Source organism: Podarcis filfolensis (assembly GCF_964270895.1).
Source record: "Podarcis filfolensis genome assembly, chromosome: 1".
Taxonomy (NCBI): Eukaryota; Metazoa; Chordata; class Lepidosauria; order Squamata; family Lacertidae; genus Podarcis; species Podarcis filfolensis.
In genome coordinates this window covers 68,200,636-68,214,754 of record NC_139604.1, presented here as the reverse complement: position 1 = coordinate 68,214,754, position 14,119 = coordinate 68,200,636, and the positions used below count along the sequence as shown (strand labels likewise).

The following is a 14,119-nucleotide window of genomic DNA, read 5'->3' as shown; positions in this document are numbered from 1 at the left end:
TGTGAGGAAGCTTCAGTAACAAAGCATTAAGATAAAATGCAAAGAAGAAGGAACAAGGAAGACAAAAAAATAGACTGCCCACCAGCAGTCTGCACAGGCAACAAGCTTAACAAAGCTCCCTTTGCTATTTTTACATATAAGAAGCTAGTTTTCTGAGTAAAATTATCAGTCATAGGATTCAAAGATGGGTCCTCTTATAGATCAGTAACTAGCTAAAACAGGGCAGTCCAACACATGGCCCAAGGTGTGCATGCAGCCCTTGAGGCCTTTTTGGTGGCCCTCAGCAACAATGGCACACACACCCCGTCACAGCCTTCACGCTGCCTTCCTAAAGCCAGGTAAGCAAGGCACTGGGCTTTGGGAAGGAGGACTGAGGGCTCTAACGGTGTCCGAGAGTCCTCCCACCTCCTTCCCAAAGCCTAGTTAGTCCTTTCACAGCTTTGGGAAGGAGGTAGGAGGGCTCTAGGACCCTGCCAGAGCCTTGCACCTCCTTCCTAAAGCCCAGCGACTCACTTAGCCACTTTTGGAAAGGTAGCATGAGGACTGGGTTTGTGCATCAAATTTTGACCTCTCTCCCCGCCCCCATGGCCAACAGGGCAATGTGCGTCCCATGGGTTCCATGTTGAAGTACTCTTGCAGCCCACTTGGTAGGAAAAGTTGGGCGGCTCCGATCTAAAAGAATAGGAAGTTCAACGGAACCTTCGTTTTTCAGAAGCACGGTACCCCTGAAACCAGATACTGGGGACATACAATTGCTTTTTGCTGTGATTCTATGCTTCTTGAAGGCATTTGGCTGCCAACTAGACTATACAGATCAGTTTTGATCCAGCAAGGCTCTCTTGTATTCCTATGAAATCCCATGAACCAGAGAGGGGGCTATGAAGTATTGTTATCTGCACTATGGATGACATCAAAGTCACTGTTCCCAGCAGGGATCAGGACCCTATGACCCTCCTGATGTTGGATTACAACTCTCATCAGCCCCAGCCAGCATGGCCAGTGTTCAGGGAATTGAAGTTCCCCATCTCTGCCTTAAAAGTTTTCAGCCTTTCACCATTGCTTGGAGCAGAATCCTATTAAGAAAGGTATGAAAATATACTTGTTTCATATCATAAATACAGGTCAGGTTTTTAACTTTGGGTCTATTTTTAAAGCACAGCAGGCCCACACATAGTTTCTCACAAAAATGAATTCTACTGAGTATTGATTCCCTCTGGAATCTGCAAAGCGCTGAGGTACTTAGAATAGCAGGTGTTTGTCTTGTGACCTCTATCTTTCTTCAAAAATAATTTGTATAAAAGTGCAAAGCAGTTTTGTAAAATTCAGTCAGGACTAGAGTTTGTTTTTACAGTTTAACAAAGGTTAACAACAAAACAGTAACGTATTTTCAATAAAAATAGGTTCACAGAATTTAAATACTGATGCTGGCTTCCTACCAACCCTCTTAAAACAAGGCTATTTTACAGCTTTTCCTGGATACAAGCAAAATAAATTTCTTACCTCTTTGTGATCTTCAACAACACTGAGGAGCGTATCAATGGTATTCAAGATGCCCATTGCTGTTACTGCTTTATCATCACTGCCTTCTTCATCTGGCCCTGTCTGAATCACCTGGTTAAAAGTCATTGCCTACAAAGAGAAAGAATAAAATCTCAGTTAAGAGTTAATAGGAAGCTCAACAGCAGACTAAAGAATCATTGTGTAACAAACAACATTTTCAGGAGTGTTTGCAAAAGAACATTATCAAATACGACTTTGCATCAGGGTGGGGTGGGGAAGAACTCAACCCTGATGTAAAATTTGGGCTTCCTTAAAAAAAACACCTTTTTTTAAAAAATACAATTAATCAGGGATGCACACTGATAAAATGTAAAAATCTATTAAAAAAAAAAACACAGCTAAGCTAAGCGGTTGCAGGGGGTGGGGTGGGGACTGCTAAACAAAGGAGGAGGGTAGGATATTTTTGCTTTCTACCCAAAGGCCCCAGCACCACTTCCCAAGCTTTATCCCCCTGGAGCAGCTTTCCAGGGAAAAGAGAAAATGGCAAATATTACCTCCTCCTGCCCGCCAGCAGAGAGTCCCAAGAGCAGACTTCTGCTTCTTGTAACTCTGGCTCCAACCCCAAATCTTTAAAATAGCCTAACAGCGCTACAGTATTTGGGATTTTTGTGGTATTAACTAAGTCATTTTTCACTGAAAAATTCAGAGTATCTCAGATATGTATAATTAAATCTTCTCTATTATGCTTTAAAAAAAAAAAATATTTCTTGTGTATGTTTTGCTACCACCAACACACTTACTTTGGCAGCAAACTAAGCAGGTTAGAATATGTAATTGACTGTCTACATTAGCATAACATCAGGATATTAAAACAGCAGCCAGCATACTATACAGGCTATGTGCATGGTAAAATAGTGTGACTTACCAAATGCTGGGTCATTTCTACTGCTATAGGAGTAACCTCTTCACTATATTCACAGATCATTTTCTGAATCACATTGGTAAGATCATCATTCTCAGTCTCTCGAATAATATGAAGAAGAGCCTGCATTACAGGTCTAATGAATGGGGTAATATATTCCTTAGCTGCAAAAAAAAAGGGGGGGGAAAACAGATTACTTTATTGTAACTTACAGGAAAACAGGAAGTACTTTAAACAAGAGGTAATCAATGTGGTGCTCTCCAGCTGTTGTTGAACCACCACTCCCATCATTCTCCAGCCAATGGGGCCAAAGGTCAGGAATGATGTCACCTGTAGCCCCAACATCTGGAAGGCACCAAGTTGGCCACCGCTGCTTTAGGCATTCTTTTACAAAGCCACACTCTGATAAAGGCCATTTCAAGTAATCCTCAGCTTCTTGGCATGAATGTAGCTTTCAATCATCTTTTCAAATGTATGTACAAATTATAAGCTGCAAAACACCACTACCACTTCCCCCACGCTTTCCCCCCTCCCTGTTCTGGTTCAGTTGTGCTCAGTTTCTTGATATGGAAAACAGATTGCCAATCCTGGACCACGTGCCGCTGCCACCCACCACCCTATCCTTATTATGGATGTTACTCTAGGAATACTGCTTCCCCAGCAATAGGATGCCTCAGCCTCCAAGTAGAGAATCCAAAAGGCTCCTTCAGTCTAAATCATGCACCTACCGTTGGATCTGGTGTGCACCCCCCAATCCCAGTGAAGCTGTTAGATTTAGGAAAAAAGCTGCCAGTGAAAGTATTTTTTTGAAGCCTATTCGCTGTGGAGTGTGAAGAAGTTTTCAGGGGAAACTGAAGCACGTGTGGAGGTTAATGTTTTTCTCTTCAGCTGCAACCTCCTTGAAAAATCCCCTCCCAACCACAGAAAACTTAGGCTTGGGGGGGAAGGCTTTCACTGTCACTATCGGGAGCTTTTTACTTAAGTCTAATTGCTGCACGGGGAAGAGGGAGAAGGAGAGGCAGAAAGAGCACAGAAGTGCAGAGGGAGATAGTGGGGTGGCCCCACACACCACTGGCCGCAACCCCACTGTCCTGGGATGGTGCCCCAAGGAAATCCAGCCCTCCAAATAAAAAAGGTTGCCACTCCTACACAACACAGTAAGGTTACTTGATAGGTCAAAGGGTAGGAAAAAGCACCTCTCTCTTGATTACTAATCAAAACCTGCAGTGCTATGGCAGCTTCCACCTTCACAGGCATCTCTCTGTCATCAATTAGGCATCTTCTTGTCAGTTCAAGGGCTGTCTGCAGATTCTGGTCACTTTTAAACTTTACTTCACAGAAATAGTGAAGCACCCAGCAAGCCTGGAGAAGATGATATGCAATTTTAGGTAATTATGGACATACCTATCCCATACAACAGTTGAGAAAAGCACAAATGCAAGACAGAAATGTGAGAATCACACTGAAATGTTTATTTCCCCTTTAGATAGACATGTATGAGAGTTTGGAGGCTGATCAGTGGTAAGCTTGTCTTTTGACATCACTAGACCAGTACTATGATCTCAAGTTGCTCTTTGGCCGCAGGTTGTATGTGAGCAACATGGTCTATAAGCAGAACGCAAATGGACCATGCCACTAAACATAGATTTGAAGCTACGCACACAAATGCCTGCAGCCTTTCATGGGGAGGAGAAGTCAGGAGTCAAGTGACAAACTGCATGATGGTCTCTTAAAAAAGGAAACTTATCACATGGTGGCTTTAATTGCATGAAGAACCGACTGCCTCACTTTCAGGTTGTACCATTGCTAAACTGCTCTTAAAATTTACAAACCACAACACCCCTATCCCACTCTCACAGAGGAGTTATACTAACAGGGAACTTGCGAGAAAAGCTGTGATCATGAATTCCAGGATATTGAAACATGGCATCTTCAAGATCACTGCCACTCCTAGTGTGGCCTCTTTAAAAAAAATTGTGAACCCAGATAACAACTTCCACAAGATTACACCACCCCTTCTGCAAAAGCCCTGGCCACAACCCACACACCATCCAAAACCACTTGTTAGAAATCATATGCTCCTCACGATTTCACATAGCCCTTTTGTGAAAGAAGCTATGCAATGTTAGCCCTCCCCTTCACTAGATATCTTCACCAAGAGGCTACCAATGGAAAGAGCAGATGAGACTGGACTTGGTTTTACACTTACCCGTGCTCTCATGTAGCCTAGCTCGCTGCTGAAGAGAGGAAACACGTGATTCTGCAGCATGTACTCCATCTGATCTTTGTATATCTTTTTCTATTGGAATATAAGACAACAAAATGTTAGACAATTAGAGATCAATCTAGCTTGTCAGAAAGGACTGTTAAGATAATTTTAAAGTAAGAGTATGTCAACATGAAGTTAAATTTAAAAAAGAACTTGGACAAAACTAGCAATTCCCAGATTTAACAGCAGCAGCTTTCAAAAACTGGACTATCAAAACAAAGAGAAGAGCCTGTGACAGACAGGCGCAAACATTTAAATGATTCATAGTTACAGAGTGTCAAAATGCAATCACGGAAAAATTATTCTCCAGCCTCAACTTAACAAAAGCCTGTTATGGAAAGTGTCAAAAATTAGATGAGTGCTAAAGTTTATTGTCAATTCATAAGATTCTAGAAATCCAATAGGAAAACCCAGCATCTGGGTCAAGAGGTAGATAAGATATCTACACCACAGCATCTCCTACATTGGCAGTTATGTAAAGTGTGCAAATTCAAGACCGGCAATATACTGCATTTAAGCACTCCTGTCCCAGTGCTGACAGGATTAACCCTCTCTCAAATAGCCTAATACACCCAAATTGTAAATGTTTGTTTGGGAAGGTAGGGTTGCCCACCTGGTCAGTTACAGCAACACAATTCCACCTTTCACAGATGGTCAGAGATCTCACTGCTAAAGGTTCACATTTTGGCTTGGCTTAGCAGTCAGGCATCATTTGTGGCTGGCACTGACTGCCCTCCCTACTTCTCTACATGCATGCATGCATGCACACGCACGCGCACGCGCACACACACACACACACACACACACACAGCCTCTTAAGGGGAGTAATATTTTCTCTCATTTTCTTTTGGGATTTGGAATAAGCATGCAACAGCATCTTGCTGTTTCTCACCTGTCATGAAGCCTACTGCAAAAAAGACACACACACACACACACCATGTCTTCTACACACCGAAAAACTAGCAGAAGGTGTGGGGTCATGTTACACTTCACACTGAGCTTTGAAGAAGGGAAGCAACTGAAAAGGTGAACTTCACTCCTCATGTGCACAAGTTGTGTGTGCCTGTCAGAGGGTTCAGTATTGAGGAAATATGGATCATCCAACCAATGGACTGGATCTAATTTAGCCAGGCAATATAGATTTTTTTGTTAACCACTGCCTGGAAATATTGGGTCTCCGTCTTCGAAAGGTGACAAATAAGTCACAAAACCTGGCCAGGAATTAGCATTCCTCTAACAATAGCAAAATACAAATTGATACTAGTGCCAGTCATGTCACACTTCGAAAATGTGCTAACAAAGGATTTTAGTAAATATAGTTGTTGCCATGGGAGAAGATACCACTGTAATTACTTGAGTTAACAAGATTTATGTGTTGCTACAAGATTTTTAAAGTGTCTTCTTCATATGGCAAAAATTAGGCAGAGAAGTTTTGAGCGCACTTACTTTCAGAAGTATTTCAGCCAAAGAACCAATCATATGCAAAGCACCATCTTTTTTACGAGGATCAGCATTTGGCTCTGTGAGGATCTGATAACAAAAACCCATAGTCTTTTGCAGAACCTAGTATAAAGAGACAATTTGAGATATTTCAGTTATTATTCAAAATATTAGAAAATATCCTTATGTCTATGATGTCATTTGTGGCTTTCTTTTCATTTTTCTAATAAATGAACACTGCTCAGTTACCTTATAGGTATTCAGATGCTACATGGCTGCTTGAGGTGTTAAATGGCCAGTTAAGTACAGCCCAGATTTAAGAACATTGTTCTCCTCCAACAAATTTGCTAATCACTTTTAGGGCAAAATCATTTCTAATTACTCTGAATTTGATATCACAATTGAAACAGATATTGGTGAGATTCGGGAGCACCATCTTGTGGGATCCATTTATTATTTGTTCAGTGCATAATCAAATAAATATATTTATACAGTTTGAGTTGCTGTGTCTTGATGTAGACAGGATATCTGTAGGGGTTTTGCGGACCACCTGTCTTCTCAAACCTTCTTGGCATGTGCAAACTAGCTGTGATGGATTGACAGGGTAGGTCCAGAGAATGATTAATGCTGCAGTATGGGATGGTGTAGTGCCTTCCATCTAGAAGAAAGCAGTTGTGTGGCTTCTCCTGAAGAGGCCTGTCCGTGTGTGTGGATAGGTAGATGATTGATAAATAGATATAGTGTGTTTGCGTGTGTGTGTGTGTGTGTGTGTGTGTGTGTGTGTGTGTGTATATAGTGTGTGTGTGCGCGTGTGTGTACACCCCCCCACACCCCACCCGATATGGTCATGTTTGCCCTGAACAGCTATGTGAGCATTGTGTTTTTAATACTTGTTCCTTTATGAATATACAGTGGTACCTCGGGTTAAGTACTTAATTTGTTCCAGAGGTCCGTTCTTAACCTGAAACTGTTCTTAACCTGAAGCACCACTTTAGCTAATGGGGCCTCCTGCTGCCGCTGCGCCGCCGGAGCCCGATTTCTGTTCTCATCCTGAAGCAAAGTTCTTAACCCGAGGTACTATTTCTGGGTTAGCAGAGTCTGTAACCTGAAGCGTATGTAACCCAAGGTACCACTGTACTAGTTGTGTGTTTGTTTTCATCAGTGATTTAATTTTGTTGTCAGCTTTGTTGTGCATCATCCTGGGCTCTGCTCAAGCAGTGATGATTCATTAAACAAACAAACAAAATTCTAACAACAGCAGCAGCATTAAAACTGTTTGTTAGAATTCCATTTCAACATGACAATAACATGTAAATTGTAGTGGCTAAGTATTAATCATAGGAAACATTTGGGCCTGAAACCTATATGAGGGCCCACACAAATACCAGAAAAAGTTACTGTTCTTGGATTACAGGTAATCCTTAAAAAGCATACCTCTTTCCTTTTGCCACATGCTGTAAACAACAATGTTTGTGCAGCAGTTGTGGGGGAAATGAAGTCTTCAAACACATCTATTAAGCAAAACACAGAAGTCTAAATGTTTGGTCTTTGAAGCATAAAAGGAACTAGTGCAAAAGAAGAAGTGAATTCAGACAACAGAGCCACTTTAGTCCTCACTCACCAGGTTTTGTTAAAATTTAAGTGCAGCAATTTCCTCTTTCAACTTATGCAAGGAGTTTTTAAAAACACAAACAATAACATAAAGATCCCAATACTGTAAAACGCCTAACATGTTGGAAGTAGTAACTGGAAGTAGTAAACATATTAATTTTGTTTTCAAAACCTAAGTATTGTAAAATATATCCACAAAGTACTTTCTGCGTTAGGATTAACCTCTGAATGTTACAAACTAGTTTGTGCAAGGGGTGGAGAGAGGCATTTCCTTTATTGTGAAGGCTTCCTGTACAAGACAAGCAGAACAGACCTGTCCAGTTATGTTCTGTGTTCCTCATACAGGATGCCACAGTAAAAGTTGTGGTGCAAAGCTCTCTTACAACAGCTAGAGGGATGGGATTGAATGTCCCTAACATATGCAGCATCTCATTAGTACTACCTAGCTGGAAAAATAAACTTAGTTTTGAACTACTTACCAAACTTCATACGTATATATTCATATGGATCTTCCTGCCATAGCTCTTCGTCAGCATCTGTGTAGCACATCAGTGGGAAAATAACATCTTGGATAATTCCCTGCAAATAATAAGGAATATGATTTGTTAGAAGCATGTTTGGCATTTATAGGCTGCCCTATCAAAAAAAAAAAAGGTTCTCAGGGCAGTCTACAACATAAACTGAACAAGTTAAATCAGAACTTTAAATAAATCAAATGAAAACATGAATTAGCCGTTATTACGCTGGTGCTTGCCAACAGTTTTTGTGCAACCTGATAATTGCATAACACCTAAAAGAACATCATTTGGATGTGTATTAGATCCTCTGCCACACTGTTTTAAGACTCTGTCCAGATGCAGACTCACAGCAATACCATTGGTTATATATTCTCCACCACCTTAGATGGTAATCTAGTGCAATGAAGAGTTCTCAAGAACTTGCAAGCTTGCACTTTATTTTATGACAATTTGGTTGGCCTACTCAAAGTACTGCCCCAATATGGATTTTCAGTGTTTTCTATGGCCAACATGGTTACTTTTACTATATGTAAATTTGATTTATTTTGGCTTCATATGATACCACAGTATGAAATCGCTGAGAAATATATTATTATTTATTAAATATCTATGCCAATACCTTTAAAAAATATTTAAGGGAAAAGAAAAATAATCTAATGAACTCTGAAGTTTTACTGCTGTGGAAAAAATATACAATTGTCTCAAATATGCAAAAAATAAAATAAATTAAAAATTACAAAGATACTTAGAATCAAGAGGTCTAAAGTATTTTTCTGTAGTTAATTTCTCTGGCACACCAAGTTTCTTCTAATTGATGGCTTTCAAAGCAACTATGGGTATTTACTGAGCATTATCTTCAATACAACCAAATTTAAAACCGCTTAACATAGCAAGAAGTTCAAGTTCAAGTTCAAAATACACAGGGCTAGAAAAAGGTTTAAGGTATTCATGCTGTTATGCAGTCACCATTCAGAAAGGAGGATGGGAAAAGAACTTACTTGGATATGGGGCTTCAGATTCTTCCAAGTGACTGCATGTGACACCCCCTGATTGATATAGTTCAGTGTCTGCTGCAGAACTCTAGGAGCCATGTACTGCTTTTCCTTATACTGATATAACACTTTCAGCAAAACCTTTAAAAAAGCAAAAAACAACTGCTGTTGGTTGTTTCTAAAGATTAAAGCATCTTGCTGATAACTGCTAAAAACTAACCTTAGGTTGTGTTTAGGTCACAGCTTTCTGCACACATGATTTAGAAAGTGCCTATTAGCATGAGAAGGAATTAGGAAACGAGAGCTTGTACCTTTTGGAGTGTGCCAATAACACCAGTTCTGGTAGTTTATATAAACCAGCAATGGTCAGCACATCCCTACATGATTTGCAAGTAACAGGAGCACTGAAACAATTCACGTGGAAGGAAACTTGATTATGGTCTCACAAATTATGTTCCCCTTTGGAGATGTGACATAGCTCAGTGGTAGAGCCCATCTTTTGCATGCAGAAGATCCCACATTCAATATCCAATATCACAATACAGTCGTACTTTGGTTTTCGAACAAAATGCGTTCCGGAAGTCTGTTCAAACATTCGGAAACCGAGACATAGCTTCCTATTGTGCAGGCATGCCGGAAACAATAGAGGAAGCCGCATTGGATGTTTGGCTTCCAAAAAAAGTTCGAAAACCAAAACACTCATTTCCAGGTTTCGATTGTTTGGGAGCTGAAACGTACAAGTACCAAGGCATTCAACAACCAAGGTACAGCTGTATTAGAGAAAAGATACCCTCTCACAATTTGAAACTCAGAGGTTTGCCAGGTGGGCAAATAGTCTGACTTGATATATGACCTCAGGTCACTCAAGCTTCATTCAGTACTAGGAATGGAAAACCTGTAGTCCACATGTTGTTGGACTTTCAACACCTATCATTAACCACAGTCAGCAGGACCAATGGTGGGGGGTATTGTGGTCCAAAAACATCTGGAGGGCAACAGGCTCACCTCTAATCTATACCATCATTAAAGACCTTGGTAATCCAAAAATAAATGGTGCAAAACACCAAGAACAAGGGATCAAACCCTTTTAAGCAGTAGCAGTTCCTACTTTATTTTTGGGGACGGGGAGACGGGGACAGAACTTTTATTTCAAGTGTTTTCTTAGCAAGCTTAGTATAATCTTTCGTATTTGGAGAAAAATAAGAGGGGGGAAAGGATGGTAAACCGCAAGTAATTATTAATCAAGCATGTGACTTGAAAGAGAGTTTCCTACCTGCTGGACACCAACAGCAAATGCCTTTAGGAAAACTTCTGCAAACTCATTGTACTCCTTGGAAACATTTCCAGGACTTCCATACCTGTTGCATTAGTGAGAAGTCCAATATAATACTGCAATATATTGTGCACATCATCACAAAAGTTATATTTTTAAAAAATGAAAAGGAATATTGAGGAAAAGCATTACCTTTCAAAAAGTCTAGCCAATATATGCAGTGCCCACTTCTTACATTTCCACCATGGTAATTCAGGTCGATCATCTTCATCCACTTGAAGGGTTTCCTTTAGGAACCAATAGCAGATTAACAGAATGAGTACTTCACATTATTTGGGGGGTTCTGAGAAATTAGGATCTTTGCTTAAAGTATACCATGCAATTATTTAAAAGGCAAAATACTGTATATATTCTAGTGGGACAAATAGCATATAGAAAAGGGCCCCCAAATACCTTCAAATTCAGTTATGTTTTCAGATGATCCAAAAGGAACAGGTCACATGAAAGCAAGGGAACCACAAACATGTTGGGAACACTGTTTGCAGTTCCAGCACTGCAATACCCACTTCTGATAAGACAAGCAATAGTTCCACTTGAAAAGTAGCTTATCACATCGGATGTGGGAAATACAGAAGCAAAAACTATAAAGAAAGCTTCAGCTTACACATATGGTTTCTTTGCATGCTCATAAACTGGCTGGCCTGAATGTAACAAGCACTTACAGCTGGTACATCTCGATCCACAACTGTTTTCAGAATCTCAATCCATTCTGCTAGATTTTGCTGATTGATCAGTTCCATGGGTAATGTGTACTATTAAACAAACAAACAAACAAACAAACAAAAAAGCAATGGTTACAAAATATGCTCAAAATATATTCCATGTGAATATGTTCTTAGGGGGTATTCCCTTGATAGAGACCAAAATAAGCTCAAAACGAACAAGCCTACAAAACCCACTCTGGATGAAAATAATCCCAAATGAGTCATTGACTTCCTTAGCTAAGCACTGATGAAAAATAGCTTCAGACAGTAGATACGTTATTCAAGGCAATATTGCACTAGGAATGAAAAAAATGTTCTTACCTGAACAAGAGCATAGAAAATTTTGAAGATCTGTTTCTGGATAAGGACAGACTGATCAGACTGATCAGGGAGAAGCTGGATAAAACGATCCTTCAGAACAGGCAAAAAGTGTTGCATTGCTGCTATCAAAGGAGTCCGCTCCTCCGGTTTCTTATATCTTTAAGGAGGAGGAGAACTGACATTAGAAAGAATTTAGATGCCACACTGATTAAAATAAAGATGCCAAGGGACACCATTAGATTGGTGGGTTAGTGCAACAGAGTGTGGCAGTCAGACTTCCTTAATGTTTGGGAGAAGCATGACTTTGAAGAAGTGAACACCTGCAATTAGACAAGTTACATCCTAGTCCTCCTCCAAGGTCCTCAAGCGTCTTAATTAAAGTTCCCAGGAAATGTCCCAAGGACCAAACCTGTGTAGCTTCAGCAATAAAACTCTGTAAAGTGCTCCAATCCATGCTCTGGGACAGACATTTAAACTTTTAAAATCACCTCTCATGAAAGCAGGTTAGACACTTGTAAATCATCTAGGATTATAAAATTTAAGTAAAATGGTGGGACACAGAACAAGGACTTTGGGAGGAGAGAGGAGACTGGGAAGCAGCATCCACCATGTTCTGAACTTTAAGACACTTTAAATAAAAGGCTAGTACAGGGATCCTGATGGAAGTAGTCTTTGCACTCGCAACCTTCCCTTCAATTATCAAAATGGGCCGATTCCACAGCTTGCTCAGTTTGACAATTCAAACAACTCTACTGTCTAGGAACTAGCTGTGTAAACTACAAGGAGAACTGGGACCACACATCACTGATGTGGCTCTTCTATGGGTTTATAAGACAGACAGAAACTTACTCATAGTTCTTCACAAGTTGATAAAGACAGAGAAGAATTCCAAGCCAACAGGCACTATTATCTGCCTGAAGATAAAAGCCAATTTTCTCTACAACTGCAGTCCAGCGATTCGGATAATCATGCTTGATAATGTGGTGAATGCAAGTAGTAAGCTGTACCCTGGAACAAAAGAAGTTACAAAAATATTGTTACAATGCGTTAGCTGGGATTTTTTGTAGGATAACCGAATTCTTAATTAAAGTGAGCAAGCAATGTTGTACTAAATGAAATTTCAAGTTTATTATTAATGAATTGATAATTAAGTAACAAAAATAAATTTCTAAACCACCCTTCATCCAAGGATCACAGGGCAGTTTACAATAGTTTTATGCACACAAATGAATTTATTTAAATAGCCATGCTTCTCCAAAGTGATACAGCTAGATCGCCTCCCTTGCCTCATTACCAAATTACATGGGTGTCATGTTCATACCTTTTTCAGCACCTACCTAGATTTATTTGAGATCATAGCAACATCGTTACAATTTCTAGTGACAATGAAGGCTTAAAATAACAAGGAAAGAGTTGGGAAAGAGTGTGCTCTGTGATCATGACTCAGAGTATACCTAATGAGCTCAGGAGAATGAATAATGGCTTCTACAATATTCTCACGAATGCAATGTCTATCTTCTTCCGGTATTGAGTAAGGTGGGATGTCTCCTGGTGTAGTTTCCCGGTCAGGCCAATACTGAGTTATCATATTTTTCAAGTAGATAACACCTGTCAAGAGAAGCATTCAATATTAATATTGTCCAAGCCCGTTTTTAAGATAATGATGTCTCTGTAGTAATACTGATTAACACATATTAAAAAAAACAAACCCAAATGAAACATATTTGGAGATTAAGCAGCAGCTTGTGACTAACATACCTCAGAATATATCTAAGGGAGAATGTCAGTGTGATTAGGTGGTCACAGTGTCACAACTGACACCTGTGTACCAACTTCCTACTCAGATATGAAGCTCTCTTGGTGATCTTATGCCACTCACGATCAGTCTAACCTATTTCATAGGGCTACTGTACAGCTAAGATGAGACAAGCCCCCTATAAGCTATGTGATGGAATTATGGGATACAGGTCTGATGTCTGATGGATATCCTCAAAACTGACTTTGAGTACTCTTTTATGCTATGATCATCACTGTGTCACCTTTGGGCAAAAGTGAATCCTTTGGAGGGGTATGAAATTTATTCACTGTCAAACCTACCCAACTTCACATAATCTTTCAGAATTACTCTGAACTTTCTCATTTGCGCTGATGTTTGGGGACTGAGGTTAAGGTAAATGTGACTGAGTTGTCAATACTACTGAATTCAACAAATCATTATTTTATCCATGTTTATATTTCCAATTCATCATATTGGTATTGAACTTAAGATTTTATGAAGTATAAACCAACTGTAAAAACAAAGTATTTCAAATGTAACTGTACCATGATGCAAAAATATAATACAGCTGCAAGCCATGCAAACAAAGCCTTCAGAATGCTATGGAACTTACTTTAGCTCAGCTTATATCACAAGAGAACCATAGCATAGTATTTCCCTTGTACACCTCAGCTGGCATGAAGCAAATCTTTATGCCTACATTCATGACTGGACTCCAAATGATGTGCATAG

General features: G+C 39.8%; 1 protein-coding gene across 1 annotated transcript in view; it reads right to left on the bottom strand.

Moving 5' to 3' along the window:
- Window positions 1-14,119, bottom strand: part of IPO7 (importin 7) — a 42,324-nt gene that overhangs the window by 12,014 nt on the left and 16,191 nt on the right. The window contains exons 3-16 of the mRNA XM_083597832.1: window positions 13,065-13,218; window positions 12,460-12,618; window positions 11,611-11,767; window positions 11,248-11,337; window positions 10,718-10,812; window positions 10,526-10,610; window positions 9,259-9,393; window positions 8,222-8,321; window positions 7,566-7,642; window positions 6,138-6,254; window positions 4,632-4,721; window positions 3,619-3,784; window positions 2,426-2,586; window positions 1,501-1,629 (exon numbers count right to left, since the gene is read on the bottom strand). Coding sequence (XP_083453958.1) covers window positions 1,501-1,629; window positions 2,426-2,586; window positions 3,619-3,784; window positions 4,632-4,721; window positions 6,138-6,254; window positions 7,566-7,642; window positions 8,222-8,321; window positions 9,259-9,393; window positions 10,526-10,610; window positions 10,718-10,812; window positions 11,248-11,337; window positions 11,611-11,767; window positions 12,460-12,618; window positions 13,065-13,218 — 1,715 coding nt within the window. The remainder of the gene's footprint in view (window positions 1-1,500; window positions 1,630-2,425; window positions 2,587-3,618; window positions 3,785-4,631; window positions 4,722-6,137; window positions 6,255-7,565; window positions 7,643-8,221; window positions 8,322-9,258; window positions 9,394-10,525; window positions 10,611-10,717; window positions 10,813-11,247; window positions 11,338-11,610; window positions 11,768-12,459; window positions 12,619-13,064; window positions 13,219-14,119) is intronic.